General features: G+C 40.9%; 1 protein-coding gene across 2 annotated transcripts in view; it reads right to left on the bottom strand.

Annotated features, from left to right (window-relative positions):
* gpatch1 (G patch domain containing 1) overlaps positions 1 to 25,257 on the bottom strand; it is a 206,805-nt gene that overhangs the window by 125,302 nt on the left and 56,246 nt on the right. For both annotated transcript variants that reach the window (XM_028810057.2, XM_028810059.2), the window contains exons 4-5: positions 16,075 to 16,235; positions 10,014 to 10,111 (exon numbers count right to left, since the gene is read on the bottom strand). In XM_028810057.2, coding sequence (XP_028665890.2) covers positions 10,014 to 10,111; positions 16,075 to 16,235 — 259 coding nt within the window. The remainder of the gene's footprint in view (positions 1 to 10,013; positions 10,112 to 16,074; positions 16,236 to 25,257) is intronic.

Genomic DNA, 25,257 nt, shown 5'->3' with positions numbered 1-25,257 from the left:
ATTACTCAATGGCAGAATTACTGAAGCTGCAGGAATTTCGTAACAAAGTATCTTAGCCTTTATATTTGTACTGTGGTGAGCTTTCCGTTGCTTAGCCGTGAAACTGAAATATCTGATTCAGAAGCAGTCTCCTTACAGCATGAGCTAATTGGAGAACCCCTAGTTTCAGGTATACAGATACTACTACAAGTGGAGTAATACACATATTGATCCAATATGCATACTCCGCTCAAGTTTGAAATTCTGATTAGGCTGTAGAAGCAGATGCCACATATCAAAACAATATCCAAATTAGCCAAACTAATACATTTCATAAAAAAAAGACATTCCATGGTCCCTCTTGGCCCGAGATATAGGTAAAACAAAGCCAGCATAACTTATCAACCAAATCAACATGCCTACCGACAGGAAAGGAGGCAGCAACATCATAATATGGAGTTGCTTTCTCTTCAGTGGAAATAAGATTTTTGGTGAAGATATAAAGAAAACACAATAGCTCTAAAACTGCATCAGTATCAGAGTATTTTGAAGCAAAACCATTTGTCCTCTGCCAGAATGCAGTAATTAAGAATACTTTCAACCTTTCCACTCAACAGCAGCTTGAAGTTCTGACTTATTTGAAGCAAAGAATGGGTTAGAAAGTTAGTTTTTCTGTGTTTGAGGACTAGGCGTTAACCTGAGCTTGAACTTTTTTTTTTTTTTTTTTTTTTTTTGTAAAAATTATAACATTTCAATATCCAAGTGTGTCACATGAATGCACACCTATTCAAATAGACCTACTATAATGGTCAAAGCAAAAATGGTATTTTTACAAAGTATTACTTAAAAAAACTAGGTGGCCCTGACCCCTGCTCATTTCATTTGCCAAGCCAACCCCCCATCCCAGAGATGAGCTACTCAAAGGGCGTCAAAGTGCTTCTCCGTTACAGAAACAGACTGTATTTAAAGAGATGGTATATACAAGTGTGCAGGGCATGGGAGGAATTGTTTTTTGTGCTTAGATATTATAGAGAGAAAATAATTTATTTGATTATTATTTCACTACAACTGTCTTTTAAATACAAATGGAATAATAAAACAGTAAAAAAATATTTTTTTGTTAATTTTGTGTTCCCCCCCCCCAACATTCTTTATCAGCTATTTCCACTCTTTCTATCACAATCTAAAACTCGATGTTTTTGGATAGATAATTTGCTTTTCTGCCTTGTCATAATAACCGACCGCATTGAATGGTGAATTAGCACTGAGAGAGTGTCACAAAAAATGGTACAGAGAGGATGTGTGCAGTAGGAGTAATGATTGGGCAAGTGGTGTGGAGGAAAGTGGTCAAGGCTGAGTAACGCAGGCACGGTGGAAAACTTTAATATAACAGAGAGAAAATTACATATTTATACAATCGATATGTTCTTGGTTGATAAATGGACCTTACAGAAAGTGAAATCATCTATTATTGGCACAATAACCTGGTCTGATCATTCTCCCATTCTGTTACAGTTTGAGCAGACCTCTAGTTTATCTAATAATAGGCCTTAGAGGCTTAATAATTATTTACTTAATTATCCTATGACTTCTTCACAGATTGAACAGTCTCTTATAAAGAATTCCTTCATATGAATGATGGTTCAGTTTCGAGCAGTACCACATTATGGTGTGCACACAAAGCATATATGAGAGGGGTTCTTATTCAGTATTCTCAAACTCAATAAAAATGAATTAGCTATGAAGAAGCTTAGACTTAAATATGCACAAAGTGGACCAAATAAAATGTTGGCTAATAAGGTTAAATCACATATGGCTAAATTTAAAATTCCTTTAAATTATTGGGAAAGACGGAAACAAGATTGTGAACCCCCAAGCTATCGCAGACAAATTTAGATCTTATGATACTAAATCATTTAAATCAGGATTCCCAAATCCCACAACCTAATCCTTTATTTATTAAGGAATTTCTTTCTGAAGTAGCACTCCCAGTGGTATCAATAAAATAGCTAATGAAACTTACAAGTTACAGGAGGTGATGGTTTTACTAATGAGTATTAGAAGAAACACGCAGCCCAGCTTATACCTCACCTTTGTGATACTTTTAATGAAGCCATATCAAATGCAGTTTCCTAAAGAAATGCTTGAGGCAATTGTGGTTATTGTCCCCAAACCGATCAAACATACATCATCTCAGACTATTTCTTTGCTAAATTCTGAAGTGAAAATATATACTAAAATTATTGCCCTCTATAATTAATATTGATCAAATTGGTTTTATATCTGGGAAACAAACACCAGACAGCACAAGACATTTCATTAACATCATATACATATATTGGGGAATTCAGGGCATTCACATTGGACCTGTAGTACATAAAATTGGACTATATGCAGATGATGCTCTAATTGCATTAACAGATCCTTTTAACTCCTTGGAACCATTTCAAAATGTTATAACCATGTTTACAGCTTGTTCTTATTATAAAATTAATGACACAAAATGCCTGGCCCTTAGTGTAACTATCTCTGCCCCTTTGCTGTCAACAATGAAAGCCACATTTAATTACAATTGGGAAAATTCTTCATTATCATATTTGGGTAGATCATTAGCAAATTCTTCAAAAGGAACTAATAAATATTAATTTGCTGAATTATCAAATAACATTAATAAAGAGTTTAAGCATCTTAACTCACTGTCACTATCATGGGTAAATAGAATTTTAGCAACAAAAATGATCGTACTTCCAAAGGTCTTATATCATTTTCACACCAGTGCTGTTTTTGCTTCCTAGCAAAGTTATAGAAACCCTGCAAAAGATATATTTAAATTTTGGAACTGGAAAGGCAGTAAGCCCAGAATAAATAGATCTACTCTGACATGACTCAAGTGCCATGGGGGGCATGGCAATCCCAAATACGTATGACTACCATAGACCTACAACACAAAATCAGCTGAGGCAATGGTGGTCTCCTGACAATTCTAAACATTGGGTTCAAATACAGCAGTACATAAATGGACATCTGGATTTGGTAGATGTGCTATGGCTTGTTCACCTTGTATGTAATTTACCTTCCTTTTTATTAACTTCAGTTTCTTCAGCAGTGTTATTTTAGAAATCTTGTCAAAATAAAAATAAGTAGTTCTATGAACATTTCATATAAGGAATTTTATAAATATCTTCAAGTACACAGCTATATTAACTCCTGCTGTCTTGAACCTATTGAAAGCTCTGCCTCCTTGGTGTAATGGTTTATAGATCCTTCTTCTAAAATTAAAAGGAATTAGATAGAGAGAGATACTTTATTAATCCCAAGGGAAAATTCACATACTCCAGCAGCAGCATACTGATTCAAAAAACAATATTAAAGAGTAATAAAAATGCAGGTAAAAACAGACAATCATTGAAGAGTCGCACAGTTTGGGGGAGGATATGATCTTCTCAGTCTGTCAGTGGAGCAGGACAGCGACAGCAGTCTGTCGCTGAAGCTGCTCTTCTGTCTGGAGATGACACTGTTTAGTGGATGCAATGGATTCTACATAATTGATAGGAGCCTGCTGAGCGCCCGTCGCTCTGCCACAGATGTCAAGCTCTCCAGCTCCATGCCAACAATAGAGCCTGCCTTCCTCACCCGTTTGTCCAGGCGTGAGGCGTCCTTCTTAATGCTGCCTCCCCAGCACACCACTGCGTAGAAGAGGGCGCTCGCCACAACTGTCTGATAGAACATCTGCAGCATCTTATTGCAGATGTTGAAGGACGCCAGCCTTCTAAGGAAGTATAACCGGCTCTGTCCTTTCTTACACAGAGCATCAGTATTGGCAGTCCAGTCTAATTTATCATCCAGCTGCACTCCCAGGTATTTATAGATCTGCACTCTCTGCACACAGTCATCTCTGATGATCACGGGGTCCATGAGGGGTCTGGGCCTCCTAAAATCCACCATCAGCTCCTTGGTTTTGCTGGTGTTCAGGTGTAGGTGGTTTGAGTCGCACCATTTAACAAAGTCCTTGATTAGGTCCTATACTCCTCCTCCTGCCCACTCCTGATGCAGCCCACGATAGCAGTGTCATCAGCGAACTTTTGCACGTGGCAGGACTCAGAGTTGTGTTGGAAATCCGATGTATATAGGCTGAACAGGACCGGAGAAAGTACAGTTCCCTGTGGCGCTCCTGTGTTGCTGACCACAATGTCAGACGTGCAGTTCCCGAGACACACATACTGAGGTCTGTTTGTAAGATAGTCCACGATCCATGCCACCAGGAATGAATCTACTCCCATCTCTGTCAGCTTGTCCCTAAGGAGCAGAGGTTGGATTGTGTTGAAGGCGCTAGAGAAGTCTAGAAACAATTGTTACAGCACCACTGCCTCTGTCCAAGTGGGAGAGGGATCGGTGTAGCATATAGATGATGGCATCCTCTGCTCCCACCTTCTTCTGATATGCAAACTGCAGAGGGTCGAGGGCGTGTTGAACCTGTGGCCTCAGGTGGTGAAGCAGCAGCCTCAACATGGTCTTCATCAAATGTGACATCAGAGCAACAGGCCGGAAGTCATTCAGCTCACTAGGACATGATACCTTTGGGACTGGGGTGATGCAAGATGTTTTCCAAAGCCTCTGGACTCTCCCCTGTTCCAGGCTCAGGTTGAAGATGCGCTGTACAGGACCCCCCCAGCTCCGATGCACAGACCTTCAGCAGTCGTGGCGATACACCATCTGGAACCGCTGCTTTGCTGGCACGAAGTCTCCTCAGCTCTCTGCTCACCTGCGCTGTTGTAATTGTGGGAGGGGATGTCTCCCCAATGCTGGTATCAGCAGAAGGATGGGTGAAGGGTGCAATACTCTGAGGTGAGAGTGAGAGTGGGTTAGGGTGGTCAAACCTGTTAAAGAAGTCGTTCATTTGGTTTGCTCTCTTTGCGTCTCTCTCGATGGTGGCACCCCACTTCGAGCTGCAGCCAGTGATGATCTTCATCCCATGAGCTGGACTGTAAGTTCCTTCTGCACGCGCTTGAGCTCATGCTGATCACCGCCTTTAAAAGCCCTTTTCTTCTGGTTCAAAAGGCCCTTGATGTCACTTGTAATCCATGGCTTGTTGTTAGCATAGCAGCGTACAGTTCTTACTGAAACTACAATGTCCAAACAGAAGCTGATGTAGTCAGTAGTGCAGTCAACAACCTCCTCAATGTTCTCACTATGTGATCCCTGCAGGATATCCCAGTTTGTAGTTCCAAAGCATTCTCTCAGAGCCTTCTCTGCCTCAGGGGACCACTTCCTGAATGAGCGTGTGGTTGTAGGTAGGACCCTCACTCTTTCTTTGTAGTGAGGCTGAAGCAGAACCAGGTTATGATCTGCTTTCCCAAGTGCAGGCAGCGGGGTGGCGCTGTATGCATCTTTAACGTTTGCATACAGTAAGTCAATAGTCTTATTTCCTTGGGTGTTACAGTCCACATACTGGGAGAAGGCAGGTAATGTTTTGTCCAGTGTCACATGGTTAAAGTCTCCAGCGATTAGCACAAGCGCCTCAGGGTGCTGCGTTTGTAACTTAGCAACAGCAGAATGGATGATGTCACTCACTGTCTCCACGTCCGCCCGAGGAGGGATGTAAATAATAACAACAATGACATGTCCAAATTCTCTGGGCAAGTATTAGGGACACAAACAGTTCGATGTCCCTGCAGCAAGTGGAGACTTTGACGTTAACATGTCCAGATTTACACCACTATGTATTGACATAGAGAGCTAGACCTCCACCTTTGTGCTTCCCGCATGTACTTGCATCTCTGTCCGCTCTAACTGTGCTAAACCCGGGTAGCTCAACGTTAGCATCTGGGATGGTGGTAGTTCATCATGTTTCGCAAAAGCACAACAAACTGCATTCTCTGTAGGTTCTGACATTTTTCACCAGTGCAGCCAGTTCGTCGATCTTATTTGATATTGAGTTCACATTTCCCATGATCACAGAAGGCACCGAAGGCTTAAAACGCCACTTTCTCGCAAGCCGCTTCATTTTTAGCTTAGTGCCGGCTCTGCTGCCACGATACCGCCTTCTTACCTTGTCAGGTAAATAGGGAACCACACCGGCACTGGCATTTGTTCTCAGCACTCGAAGTTGAGTACTTGAATAGACGAGTCTCGGCATGTAAAAATCCATGCCCACGTTGTGTAAACAGCAAACTTATTAAATTCAATGATTAATTATTATAAACTAGGTGTAAAAAAAACATTTGGTCTGTTTCCACAATTTTAAATATCATTTAGTGGAGGGGTTTATAACATGCATTGCAACTGATGTTGGGCCCTTTTTGATAGAAGTGTACAAGAACAACTACAAGTTGTAATGAATAAGGCTGCTATGTTTAGATTTCTTAGGATTTTTTTTTTTTTTTTCTTTTGGACATGCAGGCTAATTTTGTTTTATTTAATTGCCATATAAAATATATCACACCAACTACTATATACACTATTGGTCTAACTTATTGCTATGTATATTTGTTTATACTTTCCAATGCACAATATGATTTGGGAATATTTGCTAATTGATACTAATTGATCTTTTTTCTAAAGTAACTAAATAGCACTTTTACTAGAGTAGTTTTTCAACACCTATTTTACTTTTATTTAAGTACATACAATGTCATTTACTACTTAGTCGAAAATGTACTCAAGTAAAAGCAACTACTTCAACTTAAGTAGACTAGTAAAACTAGGCAATAATCTGTGTAATTGACCATGTTAAATTTTTCCATCCATTTGGGCTTAAAAGGTTCAGGCTAGTTAGACTTTATATTTAAATTTATTTGCTTAGCAGACGCTTTTCTCCAAAGCAACTTAAAAAGGAGGTCAACATAATTGAGGAACATCAGTCTGGGGAATGTTTTGTGCAAGTATAGTAGGACAGGTTACAAAACTTGATGAGCAAAAATTGAGAACTATAAAGCTAACATAACAAAAAATATATCAATTAATATGGCAGATATGCACAGAGCAAAAAAAAAAAACAAAAAAAACACAAAAAACAAAACAATTTGACAGATATTAACAGTAGGCATTTCAAACACATTAAGGCAGTCATTAGTTCACATGGAAGTGGACACCAACTAGGAGCTACACAGAAAAGTGTCTGGACTGAGATTTGATACCAATGCAGAGATGGCATCAAAACATGTTTGTTCACTGTCAGACCTAAGAAGGGCAAGAAAGAGCATAAGACCTCATCATTGTCTCCATATCCACAGGTGCTGACCCATTAACTACTTTATAGTCAAGTATGAATGATTTCAACTCAATCTGTGCTGCTACAGAGATGGAATGTGGCAACTTGAAGAGCAAAATGACATACTGTATGCCCATCTTGGCTGGTTGAATACAAAGTGGGTTGCTGCATTTTGAACCATCTGCAGTGGACTGATTGCACATGTGAATCCTCCAGCAAAGTAGAGAGTTGTAGTAATCCAGATGTGACACCACCAAAGACTGCCACAGAAGTTGTACTGCTGTTCTGGTGTGCAAAATCTGCAATTTTGTGTCTGTATTTCCATTAAATTTTGCCCAAGCCAAACAAGATGAATTTAAATACAAGACACTTGCATGGGCAGTTTCAACATCAAAAGCATCCTGTTTTCCTGAATTGTACTAGTGATCAAAGCACAGTAACATCTGTTGTACATTGGTCCAAATTGGTCTACAGCTTGGGAAGTGAAGATGCAGGAAAACATCAAAAATTGTATTGTTTGAGAAATGGACATATTCACACAGATTAAGGAGTTTGAGGAAATTCATCCACCATATTAATAGCCAGTCAATCAGGTGTATGTAACAATAACGTATTGCAAAACTTCTGTGGAATTTTATAATAAATATGCTTCATCTGAAAGTGACATCAGAAGAGGGTGAGAGCAACATCAAGAGGAGAACAGAGTGACATCAGGAGAGGGCACCAGCAACATGCAACTATATTTTCATATGATCATCAGCTAAAGCATTTCATGAATATGGATTGCTAAATTAAGGCCACCCTGGCACATTCATCTTTGACAGCTTTTATTTTCCGTAAGCTTTCTAAAAACACTATACATCCAGACTATATTATAAATTTTATTTTCTATTACTCCTTGTTCCAATTGGTATTATAATTCATGCAATAAATACCACACTGCTTTTAACTTTCTATACTTTGTCTTCATATCTAAAGTGATTGTGGTAATAAGGTATATACTAAGAGCACCTGGAGCAGTCAGAATTTTGCTATACGCTCTGATCTGCAAGGTTTATTGGAGCGGAGGGCGAGAGCTCCATCCAATAGTAGGGAACAGTACGTAAAGTAGGGCATTCTTGGTTGATAACTGTCCTAAAACCAAGGATATTAAGCCTGTGTTTGTTTAAATATATTCCTAAAGACCAAAGTAATATTAAGGTCTGAGATATATTTAAAACATCGTATGTTGCTCGTGCTGATAATAAGCAAGTCTCTTGAAGTGCTACGAGAGTTGTGCATGTATTATTCATAAGGCACTTCTGTGGTTAAAAGTGCTAGAGATTAACCAGCCATGTATGCGTCATTCATAGGGCACCGTTGTGGTAAGGGTCTGCGTGTATGTGTGTGTGTGTGTGTGTGTGTTATTCTTAAGGTGCAACAGCAGACTAACCCAGTAACTAACCTGATGAGTAGACTTAGCCCTGAAGAAAATAGGTAAAGGGTAAATAGAGAGAAATATCATAACACAGCTGCATACAGTCAGAGATGTCTTATTTTGAGGATGTTGTACAGATTAATAAATGATAAATTCTATGACAAAGTACAATTTAAAACATCCAAATAAATAATCCTATCAGATACACTGAAAAAACCCTCTAAATATACCTGTATATCCTTTGCTATTTAAAAGCCTAATCCATACACACTTTCAATTCAATTCAAGACTCTTCCATTCCAGGTAATTGTAAGTGCTTTTAATATGTTGTCTTGCAACAGAGGAGTTCAAATGATACTTACTGTATTGTTTTTTCCCCAAATATTATAGTAACCCTGAGGGGTGGGGGTGCAAGGAATATTTGGTGGTCATTCTTCATTAAACCAACTGGAATAATTTAATATGCATAGCAAATGACCATTAAAACAGTTTTGCGTTAGAAGTTAATCACCGGATAATTTCTGCATTACAGAAAAATATTCATATACTTGAATTATGATAAGGTATTATTAATATGCAGTTAATTTTTATAACAAATTAATTGCAACTTTTACCTAATGGCACAATGCTAATTATCAAGGTTCCTTTTAAATTAAGAAGGGGTATTGTCAGATGTTACTAGACAATAGACTCCCTATAATTAAACTATATGTTTTAATAAATAGTGATAATAGATAAAGTAGCACATTTCCAAGCACCACTTCTCCTAAAAGCAAATTCAACAACAGTGCCAAAAAGTAGACTTAATTGAAAGGGGATGGACTATGAAATAAAATTAGACCACAGACCCCAATTTGTTTCTAGTGTTCAACAGGAAAATAATCCAATCAATTATTATTAAAAAAAAAAAAAAAAAAAAAAAAAGCCAAACATTGCATGTTAAACTAAAAACGTAAGACACAGTCTTTCCATTCCTCTTGTACACACATTTGCATTGGTCTAGCAATCTCTCTATTTCAAAAAAAAGTTTGTATTCCTTTAAGTGCCATCTGCTAACTCCTTACATACCACTGGTAAAATAAAAAAAAAAAATCTAGGATTTCACAAATATAGTTTAAACTACGTAGAAACCGCAGCAAAACTACCAAAGAGTCAATAAAGACATTTAGGAAAATGTGAATGCCTCTAATATCTAATAAAAATAGAAAGATCAAAATTCTATTTTATTTTTGACTGTAAAATAAAAAAAAAAAAAACAAGGAATGAAAAAGATTGAACTGTTCAATTATTTATAAAAATGTACAAATTTATATATCAAAACATGATACCAAGATGCTCCCATTTATTAATTTTGTTACATCAACATTCAACAAAACTCAAATACATCAAATATATCTGAACTCTTACCATTTCTCTGCCTCTGAAGCTTCCGCTTTACTCGGGGCCCTATGCCTTGTCCTTCTTTCCATCCCATTTTCCGCAGTAACTTAACACCAATTGATATTCTAAATAAAAAAAATATAAATATTAAGAAATGTTAAGTCCAAATGAACAATATACAAAAATAACATTCCTAATATAAAAGTTGAGTTTTCATGAGGGAGAAAATGCTACTATTGCAATGCACCCTTGAGCAGATATGGTTCGAATCCCGTAAATGTCAAAAGAGACTCTGCTCTGTTGGACCCTTGAGCAAGGCCCTTAACCTGCAATTGCTGAGCGCTTTGAGTAGTGAGAAAAGCGCTATATAAATGCAAAGAAAGAATTATTATTATTAAATTGGTTATAAATGGTGTCACACTGCAAGTCATTTACACTTTTTGGCATTACTATTACTCTCACTAATGATGTGCTTATAGAGAAAAGTATTTTTGAGAGGAATAAGGACATGCATGGTGTGGAATATTGTATGTATCCATGTTTAAAGGACGCGCTTTGTGAAGGGAGCATGAGAGTGGAGAAAATGTTTCAAAGTCTCATTCTAACTTAAAGAGAAAGACAAAACTGGAGGCTGCAAAATAGCAACTTAAAAATATCATAATGGATGTCGATTTGTAACAATTTGAAAATTGTGTGTATTCAACATTGTCATAGATAGCAATTTGCTTATATCACAAAATTAAATGTACAATAAATCTGAGGTTTCAAACTGCTTAACAGGGTGGGCTGCAGCCTATCCCCGCTAGTATAGAATGCAAGATAGGAACAAATTCTGGACAGGGCGAAAACACCTACAACACCAAACACACACTACAGACAATTTAACGATGCCAATTCATCTAACCTGTATGTCTTTGGATATTGGGAGGAAACCCACACAGAAATGGGAAGAACATGCAGACACCACACATAGAGGACCTGGGATGCAAACTTGGGTCTACTTAGTGCAAGGCAGCAGCACTACCTCTGCACCACCGTGCCTTTTTACAATAAATATCTTGTAATATGGAAATGTGCTTTAAAAGGACTGAACTACTAAAAAGAGAGAAGTTTTGTTAAGTGAATTCAATAAAATCTAGTTTGATTTACTTCATTTATATCACATAAAACTACAGTATGTAACAGTTTCTAGCAAGGGTGATATTCAGAATATCACCTGTATACAGTGATCCCTCGCTATATCGCGCTTCGCCTTTTGCGGCTTCACTCCATCGCGGATTTTATATGTAAGCATATTTAAATATATATCGCGGATTTTTCGCTGCTTCGCGGGTTTCTGCGGACAATGGGTCTTTTAATTTCTGGTACATGCTTCCTCAGTTGGTTTGCCCAGTTGATTTCATACAAGGGACGCTATTGGCAGATGGCTGAGAAGCTACCCAACTTACTTTCTCTCTCTCTCTCTCTCTTGCGCTGATGTAGGGGGGTGTGAGCAGGGGGGCCGTTTGCACACCTAGACGATATGGACGTTGCTACCTTCTGTGTGCAGCTGCTTCCTGAAGGACATGCTGCAAGGTGCTTCGTATACTTAAAAGCTCGAAGGGCACGTATTGATTTTTGCTTGAAAAACAAACTCTCTCTCTCTCTTTGTCTGCTCCTGACGGAGGGGGTGTGAGCTGTCGCCTTCAACAGCTTTGTGCCTCGGTGCTTCGCATACTTAAAAGGCAAACAGCCCTATTGATTTGTTTGCTTTTGTCTCTCTCTATCTCTGTGACATGATCTGCTCCTGACTCCTTTGAAGAGGAAGATATGTTTGCATTCTTTTAATTGCGAGACGGAACTGTCATCTCTGTCTTGTCATGGAGCACAGTTTAAACTTTTGAAAAAAAGACAAATGTTTGTTTGCAGTGTTTGAATAACGTTCCCGTCTCTCTACAACCTCCTGTGTTTCTGCGCAAATCTGTGACCCAAGCATGACAATCTAAAAATAACCATATAAACATATGGTTTCTACTTCGCGGATTTTCTTATTTCGCGGGTGGCTCTGGAACGCAACCCCCGCGATGGAGGAGGGATTACTGTATAAGGAGACAACATGTAAAACAAATTAAAATGCAGAGATTTAACTGGATCTGCAAAACAGCTATTTTCAACTGCTCAGAATGGTGTGCACAAAACTGGACAGTTCAGACAAATGTTATAAGTGCTTCTGAGGAAGAAGAAGAAGAAGAGAAGGAGACATAAGCAAATTTAAATACAACAGCAGAAAAGGAATATTAACATTTAATAAATAACACTTAGCAGAGACAGAGAGGGACACACAGACAGCAAACGGGTATATTTATATATAAAACAAACTTTTGAAAACACCTACTTACATTCAAACATTATTGAACACAGGCTGATTGATCCCTGACAGCTGCCGCTGTCCATTTTATAGTTACAAAATCATGCCTTAGTGCTTTTATTTCTGAACTGAATGACTGTATTAAACAATGTAAATAACAAAAATTATGTAGAATATCTCTCTACAGAGGTGGGGCTCGATGGCGAGCGCCTGGTGGCCGAGCCTGCACCCATGGGGCTCGGCCGGGCACAGCCCGAAGAGGCAACGTGGGTCCCCCTTCCCATGGGCTCACCACCTATGGGAGGGGCCAAGGAGGTCGGGTGCAGTATGAGTTGGGTGGTGGCCGAAGGCGGGGACCTTGGCGGTCCGATCCTCGGCTACAGAAGCTGGCTCTTGGGATGTGGAATGTCACCTCTCTGAAGGGGAAGGAGCCTGAGCTAGTGCGCGAAGTTGAGAGGTTCCGGCTAGATATAGTCAGACTCACCTTGACGCACAGCTTGGACTCTGGAACCAATCTCCTTGAGAGGGGCTGGACTCTGTACCACTCTGGAGTTGCCCCCGGTGAGAGGCGCCGAGCGGGTGTGGGTATACTTATTGCCCCCCGACTTGGAGCCTGTACATTGGGGTTTACCCCGGTGGACGAGAGGGTAGCCTCCCTTCGCCTTAGGGTGGTGGGACGGGTCCTAACTGTTTGTGCGTATGCACCGAACAGCAGTTAGGAGTACCCACCCTTTTTGGAGTCCCTGGAGGGGGTGCTAGAGGGCATACCTTCTGGGGACTCCCTCGTTCTGCTGGGAGACTGCAATTCTCACGTGGGCAATGACAGTGAGACCTGGAAGGGCGTGATTGGGAGGAATGGCCCCCCTGATCTGAACCCGAGCGGTGTTTTGTTACTGGACTTCTGTGCTCGTCACGGATTGTTCATAACGAACACCATGTTCAAGCATAGGGGTGTTCATATGTGCACTTGGCACCAGAACACCCTAGGCCTCAGTTCGATGATCAACTTTGTGGTCGTGTCGTCGGACTTCCAGCCACATGTCTTGGACACTCGGGTGAAGAGAGGGGCGGAGCTGTCAACTGATCACCACCTTTTGGTGAGTTGGCTTCGATGGTGGGGGAGGATGCCGGTCAGGCGTGGTAGGCCCAAACGTGTTGTGAGGGTCTGCTGGGAACATCTGGCAGAGCCCCCTGTCAGAAGTAGCTTCAACTCCCACACTCCGGCAGAACTTCGACCACATCCCGAGGGAGGTGGGGGACATTGAGTCCGAATGGGCCATGTTCCGTGCCACTATTGTTGAGGCAGCTGACCGGAGCTGTGGGCGTAAGGTGGTCGGTGCCTGTCGTGGCGGCAATCCCCGAGCCCATTGGTGGACACCGGCGGTGAAGGATGCCGTCAAGCTGAAGGAGGAGTCCTACCGGTCCCTTTTGTCCTGTGGGACCCTGGAGGCAGCTGATAGGTACCGGCAGGCCAAGCGGAATGCGGCTTTGGTGGTTGCGGAGTCAAAAACTCGGGCGTGGGAGGAGTTCGGGGAGGCCATGGAGAACGACTTTTGGACGGCTTCGAGGAGATTCTGGTACACCATCTGGCGTCTCAGGAAGGGGAAGCAGTGCAGTGTCAACACTGTATATGGTGGGGATGGTGCGCTGCTGACCTCAACTCGGGACGTTGTGGGTCGGTGGGGGGGGGGTACTTCGAAGACCTACTCAATCCCATTAACATGCCTTCCAATGAGGAAGCAGAGCCTGGGGACTCAGAGGTGGGCTCCCCCATCTCTGGGACTGAGGTCACCGAGGTGGTCAAAAAACTCCTTGGTGGCAGGGCCCTGGGGGTGGATGAGATACGCCCGGAGTTCCTCAAGGCTCTGGATGTTGTAGGACTGTCTTGGTTGACACGCCTCTACATCATCGCATGGATATCAGGGACAGTGCCTCTGGATTGGCAGACCGGGATGGTGGTCCCCCTCTTTAAGAAAGGGGACCGGAGGGTGTGTTCCAACTACAGAGGGATCACACTCCTCAGCCTCCCTGGAAAAGTCTATTCAGGGGTCCTGGAGAGGAGGGTCCGTCGGATAGTCGAGCCTCGGATTCAGGAGGAACAGTGTGATTTTCGTCCTGGTCGCGGAACAGTGGACCAGCTCTATACCCTTAACAGGGTCCTGGAGGGTGCATGGGAGTTTGCCCAACCAGTCTACATGTGTTTTGTGGACTTGGAAAAGGCATTCGACCATGTCCCTCGGGGAATCCTGTGGGGGGTACTCCGAGAGTATGGGGTACTGGCCCCCTTGATAAGGGCTGTTCGGTCCCTGTACGATCGTTGCCAGAGCCTGGTCCGCATTGCCGGCAGTAAGTCAAACCCCTTTCCAGTGAGAGTTGGACTCCGCCAGGGCTGCCCTTTGTCACCGATTCTGTTCATAACTTTTATGGAAAGAATTTCTAGGCGCAGCCAGGGCGTTGAGGGGGTCCGGTTTGGTGGGCTCAGGATTGTGTCACTGCTTTTTGCAGATGATGTTGTCCTGTTTGCTTCATCAGGCCGTGATCTTCAGCTCTCTCTGGATCGGTTCGCAGCCGAGTGTGAAGCGGCTGGGATGAGAATCAGCACCTCCAAATCCGAGACCATGGTCCTCAGCCGGAAAAGGGTGGAGTGCCCTCTCAGGGTTGGTAGCGAGATCCTGCCCCAAGTGGAGGAGTTCAAGTATCTCGGGGTCTTGTTCACGAGTGAGGGAAGAATGGAGCGTGAGATCGACAGGCGGATCGGTGCGGCATCCGCAGTAATGAGGGCGCTGCATCGGTCTGTCGTGGTGAAAAAGGAGCTGAGCCGCAAGGCGAAGCTCTCAATTTACCAGTCGATCTATGTTCCTACCCTCACCTATGGTCATGAGCTATGGGTAGTGACCGAAAGAACGAGATCGCGAATACAAGCGGCTGAAATGAGTTTCCTCCGCAGGGTGTCTGGGCTTTCCCTTAAAGATAGGGTGAGAAGCTCAGTCATCCGGGAGGGGCTCAGAGTAGAGTCACTGCTCCTCCGCATCGAGAGGAGTCGGATGAGGTGGCTCGGGCATCTGATCAGGATGCCTCCTGGACGCCTCCCTGGTGAGGTGTTCCGGGCACGTCTAACCGGGAGAAGGCCCCGGGGAAGACCCAGGACATGTTGGACGGACTATGTCTCTCGACTGGCCTGGGAACGCCTTGGGATTCTCCCGGAAGAGCTAGAAGAAGTGGCCGGGGAGAGGGAAGTCTGGGCATCTCTGCTCAAGCTGCTGCCCCCGCGACCCGACCTCGGATAAGCGGGAGACAATGGATGGATGGATGGATCTCTCTACAGATGAGGCACATAGTACACACACTAGCAGCCCTTGTACTCCCACACTGTGCAGAAGTCCTTCTTGTATCAGGGTTGTCTGATTGATTGCCTTGATCTGCTGTAATACTTAAGCCTTTTGTGTGCTAACCTGGTGGTGCTGTCGTTATAAAGTGAAAAATTGTGATAAATCAAAAAATAATGTTAATTTGATACCTTCTTGTATATAGTATAAACTCTTTCTCTTTAAATTCCACATATTGCACAAGGAGGGGCTGTACAACTGCTATAACATAGTTCTGCTTTAGCATGTACTAATTAAAGCTTGGCAGTTTAAAAAAAAAAAATCTTTAATATTTTTTTCAAATATACCATATAAGTATATGTACAGAACATCCTACACATAAGTAGTGTGTGATTAACTAAATTAGTTTATTTACCTAGAAGCAGCTATAAGGTCCTCCAGGACAGTGGCACCAGGTATTGGTGCTGCCAACACAGATAAAGCTTGTGCTTTACTCCGAATTTGGTCTTTGGTTAAAGATGCAAAGTCATCTGTAGTCATAATTTCCCTTGGAGCGATTCCATGCTCAGCAAGATCCTACAAAGAAAAGAAAAGAAAAAAAAAAACACATTTTCCTCAAAATTTTAACAAGTAAGAAGTAGATACTAGAATCATTTAAAGCAGAAATCATAGAGTCTAAAATCATGTGGCAGTCTTCTTTTGCACACTCTTTCACATTTTATTACATTTGTTCATGGCCATATTTTATCTCTGTTATAAAAAAAAAAATTTTTGGGAGGGAGACGAGACGTGATCTTCTCGGAAGACAATCTGAAGTCCCAAGAGAGACACTTTAACTTGCTCCCAGCTCTTAAAACGACGACAAGCAAAACACGCAGCTCGTCAGTAGCAGAAACCCAGCAGATGATCCGACCGCGTCTCCTTACGTGCGTTCAGCCACCCTAACACCCCCACCCCCAAACACGAGTGGCAGAGATGCGAAGTGGCAGAAGGACAGCTGCTGTACAGGCTTTAAAATAATCTACGGGCAGCGCAACAGCAGCAGAAAGACAGCAGATGATCCGATGGCATCTCCTTAGCATGCGTTCAGCCACACTCTTCACAATGCAAGCCGCGTTATACGTCCTGCGAGTAAGAGATGTAACCACACCCGGGGCCGGAAATAAAGGACAAGTATTGTTTTTACAAAAGTTTTAAAGTAAAAGTGAAAAAAATGCATATGTAACAATTCCCATGAAACTAACAATCCTCTTTAAAATTGTGCATTCTTGCACTATCCCCTGGCTTCATTTGAGAATTGTCCTCATTTGTCAGCTCATCTCGGTGACATTACTGATGCTGTAGGGTTCAGGGCTCCCCGTAAGGACGTATAGGAGCGTGGAGCGGACCTACATCGTCACACCGTGCGCTACACTACGCTGCCCACGAGCATCAGTACACCAGTTGCTAGCATTCAGTGAACAACCCGCGCTATAACTCTATGTGAATTTTCACGTGATTTTGTGTTTTTTCGCGTAAATTTGAATTGATTGTTGAAAACTATGAAGGTGGCATGCGTATCCAGGACATGGCTGCTGCATACCATATGCCGAGAACGAAACAAAGACATTATTAAAAAGTAAAGGGAGGTTAAATTTTCATTTATTTCATCTAATTGCTTTTGTATTTATGTATTTTAGTATTAAGCAGTGTTTAAATTATTTTACAACCCCATCAATGTATAATATGCCAATAACAGGATTTTTTTTTTTTCATGGGAACGGATTAATCATTTTCCCTTTATTTGTTATGGGAAAGATTTGTTTGGTATATGTCCTGTTTGGTATAAGTCAAAGGATCTGGAACAGATTAAGGCTGTATACCGAGGTACCACTGTATTTCTTTGTTAAGTGGCACACTCAAGCTAAATTGGTTTTATTGGTTTTCCACCACTCAACGTCGGCATACAGTCACATGAAACAGAAAGTACACCCTCTTTCAATTCTAAGGTTTTATGTATCAGGACATAAAAAAAATCTGGTCCTTAGCAGGTCCTAAACCTCAGATGAACAACACAACATATTACACTATGTCATTATTCACAAAATGTAAACCAAAATGCAGAAGCAGTATGTGAAAAATTAAGTACACCCTTACTGTTCCCATAGGAATTAAGAGGGCAAGTAGTAGCCAGGTTCTGTTAATCAAATGTACTCGATCAACTGATCATTAGCAAGTGTGACCACCTCTAAAAAAGCAAACGTTTTGGCTGTTTGCTGGACTGGAGCATTCAGGTGTGTATTAATAAAATGCCAAGGAGGAAAGACATCAACAAAGAGCATTGAAAAGCAATAGTTGCTGCTTATCAATTTAGGAAGAGTTAAAAGATAATTTTAAAAACAATCTGGATTTCATGATTCTACAGTGAGAAAGATTGTTCAGAAGTGGAGATCATTCAAGTTTCCAATCTCTATAGGAGTGGACGTCCCAGCAAATCAACCCCAAGGTCCAACCATGTAATCCTCTTGGGAAATGGCAAAAAATCCAAGAGCTAAACTGCAGTCTCTAAAGGCCTCAGTTTGAATGTTAAATGTTACATTTCTTGAACGTACAAATTGAAATAGACTAAACAAGCATGACTAAAAAGACTAAAAAGAATGTGGTAGAACAGCTTAGGTTTGCAAAGCTGCTTCTGAACAAACCATAAGACTTGTGGAACAATCTCCTTTGGACAGACGAGCACAAAGTGGAGATGTTTGACCATAATACACAGTGCCATGTTTGGTGAAAACAAAACACATACCAGCACAAACACCTCATACAAACTGTCAAGCACAGGATGGAGGGTGATGATTTGGGATTGTTTTGCAGCCAATAGGCCTTGCAGTTATTGAATCAACCATGAACTCCTCTGTATACCAATGTATTCTAGATTGAAATGTAAGGCCATCTGTCCGACAGCTAAACCTTGGCCGAAATTGGGTCACACAACAGGACAATGATCCCAAGCACACCAGCAATTCTACAACAGAACAGCTGAAAAACAAAAGAATCAAGGTGTTGTAATGGACCAGTCAAAGTCCAGACCTCAACACAATTGAAATGCTGTGGTGGGACCTTAAGAGAGCTGTACATAAACAAATGTCCACAAACCTCAATGAACTGTAGCAATGCTGTAAAAAAAAAAAAAAAAAAAAAGAGTGGGCCAAAAATTTCTCCACAATGTGAGACTGATAGTCATACAGAAAACAATTACTTCAAGTTATTGCTTCTAAAGGTGGTTCTACAAGCTATTGAATAATGGGGTATTCTTAGTTTTTCACACATGGCTTCTCCATTTTGGCTTCATTTTTACTAAATAATGACACTGGAATCTGTTGTGTGTTTTACACCTGAGGTTAGATTTAAATAATTTTAGAACCTGGTAAAGACCAGATTTTTTTTTTTTTTGACCCGATATGTAAAAATTACAGTACTTAACTGTAAGAGGGTGTACTTTCATTTTCACATAACTGCATATTATATATATATATATATATATATATATATATATATATATATATACACACACACACACACACACACACACACACACATACATACATACATATACACACACAGTATAAATTAAGCCACATATAACCATAAATGTGCAATCTTTAATTGAATGCCATTTAATTGAATTGAATACCATTTCCCTGAACACAGTGCATACAACTTTTGCTGGGCAGTATACCGGTTCATACCGAAAACCGTTTATTATTTTTGTTATGATATGGATTTTTCTTTTACCGCAACACCAGTTTAAATTGCCTAAACAATGTTCGGAACGTGGCGCAGCGGGAAACTGTTTAAGGGGGACCTTTTTCACTGCTACACCACTAAACACATGCAATGGAGTACATACATTAGTGGAGGTGTTGCGTGGGGGCTCTTTTTCACTGCTACACCGCTAAACAGGCATACAACGGAGTACATGTGTTAGTGGAGGTATTGTGCAATGAAAATGGACAGAGAACATTCCGAAACTGAAGCTATAGCAGACGATAAAGTTGAACATGATGACACAGAAGAACTTTTGCTGGAAAAAGGAGTCACGTCTGTTGTCTGGAGATGCTTTGGATTTAAAAGGTTGGATGTGGACCATTATGTTCAAATGTGTGACTACCGTTTCTATACTACTGGATAATATTGCAAGCCAAGTTGTACTTGTTTTATTTTTTTCAATACTGTGTAATGTACCTGGGTACTGTGTAATAGTGAGACAAGAAGTTGACTTTATTCTCGTTATAAGCCTCGAGAATAAAGTGGAAATGTTGAGAATAAAGTCGACATTTCTACTTTATTCTTGCCGTTTGACGAGATTAAAGTCGACATTTTGACTTCCATCCATCCATTATCCAACCCGCTATATCCTAACTACAGGGTCATGGGGGTCTGCTGGCGCCAATCCCAGCCAACACAGGGCGCAAGGCAGGAAACAAACCCCGGGCAGGGCGCCAGCCCACCACAGGGCACACACACACACCAAGCACATATTAGGGACAATTTAGCCTGCATGTCTTTGGACTGTGGGAGGAAACTGGAGCACCCGGGGGAAACCCACACAGACACAGGGAGAATATGCAAACTCCACGCAGGGAGGACCCAAGAAGCGAACCTGGGTCTCCTAACTGTGAGGCAGTAGCGCTACCCACTGCGCCACCGTGCTGCCCATGTTGACTATTCTCATAATTATTAAAAGTAGAACATCGTAAACTAAACTTCATCTTAAAATGAATACAGGTAAAATTCCACTATAAAAAATATCTTTACAATGAAATTTTCATTACAACAAAGTATTTTTATGGTCCCGACAGCTTCCCCATATCACATGAGTCTATACAAATCTCGTTGCTACGAAGTACATTCAGCAGATACTTTCATTATAACGAAGTGCACAAAAGACCTTGAAATGCCTGAATGAATCATCCACAGAGCAGTTTGTTCTGTGGCCACAGCTCAGTTGTGCACAATGATCCCCCAAACAGAAACACTAATTTTTTTCTTTCTTCGAACTTTCCTTGTACTGTTTTTTTTTTTTTGCATTTTTTGTTTCTTGCGGTTTTCAGTGATACCTTTTACTATTGCTCCTCAACATTTGAAAAACATCCATTGGAATTTAACTCATTGTCACCCTCCTATAGAAACGTTAGACACGGAAAAACGGTAACAGTTCACATTAGAGAGAAAAAAAAAACTAATTTTTTGCAGCTCTCGATTGCAACAAAAAGAAAAAAAGACGTTGCCAGTGAATTCGGAATTTCGCCATCGACACTGTCAACTTTGTTGAAAGACAGCAAAAAAGTAGAAAAATCTCGGGTTGCAATCGTATGTGAACTGCTGCATTTGAAGACGTCGAAAAAGCTGCTTTTATGTGGTTCAGGGATGCTCGTTCAAGAAACATTCCTATTAATACAGCACTCATTCAAGAAAATGTGAGGTTTGTAAACTCTTGTGACCACCCCCAACTAGACAGCAAGCCGAAGAGCGTCCCGAAGTGCGATCTCCGCGTCTGTACGGGCAATAGCAGGCTCACAGATATGCTGCTTCTCTCAGCCAAAGTAAACAGAAAAGATCTCGATGGGTGATGCAAGGTTAGGAGCAGGTACACTGTAAATGCAGATACTGTAACAGGATTACTTGATCACTGACCTGGTCACGATCCTGTCTGACTGCTATTTCTGTGTATAGCAGAGTGGCAGATCATGCTACAATAAATAACTGTGCCGTTCCTGTTTCAAGCTGAATAAAGCTGGTTTTGCTAAAGTACTGAGACTAAGCCTCGTGTTTTGGGGTGCAAGACAGGGACTTACAGCGCGACCCCGATCTTTTATGATTTGCTTCTGTGGCACTTCACTGCAGTAATGTGAGCCTCCTATTGCCCTGCCCCAGCAACAGACAAACAATCTTCCACAGACGCTGCAATCGCGCTTCAGGACACACTTCAGCGTGTTGTCCCCCGTTGGGTGGGGAGTGGGGGGGGGGTCTCAAAAGAGTTCAGAAACCTCACGATATGAAGAAGAAATAATGATTCGGCTCCTGATGGATAACTATGCTGCCCACAACATGCTTCCACATTCAGATAATGGTCACTTTGAATACCGCCCACCCAATTGCACGGCAGCGTTTCAGCTATTGGATTTGGGCATCATTCGCACCCTGAAAGTGCATTAGCGCAAGGAAATGCTGGGAAAAACTCTCGTCAGCATAACTTGTGGGCAGGAGGAGATTAAAAGTAACGCAAAAGAAGCTATTGAAATGATTGCAAATGCCAGGATACAAGTTAAAGAAAGCACTATAGTAACAAATACAACGAAATATTTTTTAGGTCCCTGGGAGTTCGTTATAACGGAATTTTACCTGTATTTAATTTACTAGATTTTCTCAAACCCCGTCATAAGTTATGTAGCACATTAAATGCTTTGTGTTGTGTTCCCGGAGCCATGTTAATAGCTACGTGCTTTTTAAACCGACTTCCTCTTGCACTAAGAGGAGGCACAGGCAACACACAGAATACATTAATTTCATGATATTCCTGCTCCCTGAACATTTAGAATGCTAAGATAAAACACTTGCTTTAATGCATTTCATCATGAAAATTATATCATGTATTAAATCATGTGGGGGGCACTGTGGCGTGGAGGTTGCACTGCTGCCTTGCAGCAAGGTGGTCCCGGGTGTTCCCTGCTTTGAATTTGCATGTTTTTCTGGTGGGTTTACTGGGCATGCTTCAGTTTCCTTTCAAAGTCATGTAGGATGGTGGGTTTTCTTAGGTTATATTAACCCTGCTTGTGTATGTATTGCTTGTATTCACCCTGCGACGTGCTGGCGCCACCACGTTCATGATTTCCTCCTGCCTTGCACACAATGCTTGCTGGGATGTGCACAACCCTGAATGGATGGCAGAAACCTGTATAACGAAGATTTTTTTTTTTTTTTAAAGTTCTGAACACTCCATGGTCTAAGTTTATAACTAGTTTTAATTTCACAAGGATGTTTATCATGTGGCAATTGGTTATGTGGAGAAAGAAAAGGATAGGAACTGGAACCCAACATTTACACAATATTTAAGTTAAACCTGTGTGATACCCATTCATACATCCAGTTTTCTGGAACCTCATCACACCTGCCATAAAGTTCTCTACACTAAACGTACACCTGGGGACCTCTTACTGCGAGGGAGCAGCACTACATGCCACACTACCATGCATGTTTAATACCTGTTTTAATGCATTTCATCATGAAAATGATATCAAGTATTTATCTTAGCATTCTACATTTTCAGAGAGCAGGAATATCTTGAAATGAATGTATTCTGTGCAGCGACTGCTGCCTCTTAGTGCAAGTGGAAGTCAGTTTAAGAAGAGAGTAGCGATTAACAACTGGGTCAGGGAACACTTAACACAAAGCATTTAATGTGCTACATAACTTATGACGAGGTCTGAGAAAATCTAGTGAATTAAACATTTATTTTAGGATGAAGTTTAGTTTGCGACATTCTACTTTAATGACAAAATAAACTACAAGAATAAAGTAGAAATGTCGACTTTAAATCTAGACATAGTTCTTTTTTTTCTTTACTGTGTCTATATTTTTTTCTCTTCACGGTGGCCCTAATACGATTCCGTAAGGCTATACCACAAATAGCATTATAAATGCAAGTTGCAGTTTTATTATTTATGTATATAGCTTAGCTTGAAGCAAGGTCCATTTAATGCAGTTTGCCTTAATGATGGTTCAGTTGGTAAACAACATGTCATCACCAAGTTACACTTGTTTTATTTTATGTTATTTTTATTTGGTGAATACTATGTAATGCACCTGGGCTTGAAGTCTTGGAAGTAATAGTATTATTACTCGAAGTTGCACTGTTATTTATTTTATTGTTATTTATTAATTTAAATATTATGCAGTTTAATGATGGTAAAGTTGTTTAAAATGTCACTTTAACATGTCAGTGGACAGAGATTGTTAACATTAACAAAGTGTAGTTTGTTTACAAAAAATATTTACTATTTATTCCTTTTCTAAGACATGTTCAGTGCAATACAACTTTTGACAAGCACCTCTGGATATTTTACTAAGACGAAATGCCTCTTTGGATGGTTGAAAATATGTTGTCAAAATTTTAGTTTAAGTTGTTTGCAAACATTGTTCAATAAAAAGGCACTATATTTTGACTGCATCTGTCATGCAGTGCGATTCCTTCTCTTCATTAGTGCCACCCCCTTGAAAACTATCACTTTATGGGGCCATGCAAACCTGTATTAATACTTGTGTGCACATTAAAATTTTTTTTGTACAATGTACAATTCTCATGACAGTGGAATAGGTTATTCTTAGCCAGTAATTGCAGTGGAAAATGTGGTTAACATCCACACATGCATGGGAAAAAAATACTGTCCAATACCGTGAAACCGGTATAATTTTGAAAAACACTGTGACATAGAATTTTGGTCATACCGCCCAGCACTACATACAACTAATTTTTAGTATTTTCAAAAAACATAAAATAAAAACAAATTGTATTTGCATTTTTCCAGCAGTCATACCACATGCACTTCAAAATAGGTCTACCTGCCTGAAGGTAACTAGGTCTGGGCTTGGCCTGTACTTGGATTAGAGACCATCAAGGAAAAACTTGGGTTGCTGCTGTAAAAAAAAAAAAAAACCTCTGCACCAGCCAGACAGACATGCCGGCTCTCTGTCGATTGATAATTAGGCTTCAGTTTTTACTAATTGCAAGTAACATATAAATTGAATGATTTATTTTTTATGGTCATATTTTTGAATAAAAGCACACTTGTTTCATTATACCTTTGCGAAAGTGTTTATTTTATATTCCAGTAACCACTTGAATGACATCAAATCTGTCTCTGCCTCTCTCACACATGCACTCACACATACACATGCATGAAAACTCCATTATTTGAAAATGCTATGTCATTTGAATATTGTTTTTTTTACCCCCCAATCTTGCCCAGTTATGGTGCATGGTACTGAGACAGACTTCTTTTTGTGCACATATACCATCAGCATGACACTGGCAGATCTAAACACTAGCGAGGAAAATACCTTGCGTACTAAAGTGACTTTAGCTGAAGGTGGAAGTCCCATTTTATTTATGGTGCCAAGCAGAGTTGTGTTGCTGTGCAGCAGTCTATTAGCCAGTGAAAGTGACAGGAAGAAGCTGTCTGTTACAATTAGGCCTTTGTCCAGAAATGGCTCCATAAGCTTTATGACCAGTGTCTCGGAAAATCTCTCCCGGGAGACTGGGATTTTTTCCTAAATAAGGAGTAGCACTGCACATGTATTTTGTCTTCAAATCTGCTGTAATCCATAACTTTATGCCAAATTTGTGAGTCTTGGTTGAGATGTATTGCAGGAAAGGATGGTCTTTGGTTGGAAACAGTTGCTCATCAACAGTAATATGTTGCCCTGGGTTGTAACTTAAAACACAATTCTCAACAAAACGTTGCTAGATGTCCGAGATTGCAACAAATCTGTAGATTTTCACATATTCTACACGGGTGTCTTGGTTGTCAAAGCGCAAATGCTGCATGATACTCGGATAGCA

Source organism: Erpetoichthys calabaricus, chromosome 9 (genome assembly GCF_900747795.2).
Source record: "Erpetoichthys calabaricus chromosome 9, fErpCal1.3, whole genome shotgun sequence".
NCBI lineage: Eukaryota > Metazoa > Chordata > Cladistia > Polypteriformes > Polypteridae > Erpetoichthys > Erpetoichthys calabaricus.
The sequence above is the reverse complement of the archived record's forward strand: the minus strand, read 5'-3'. Positions and strand labels throughout refer to the sequence as shown.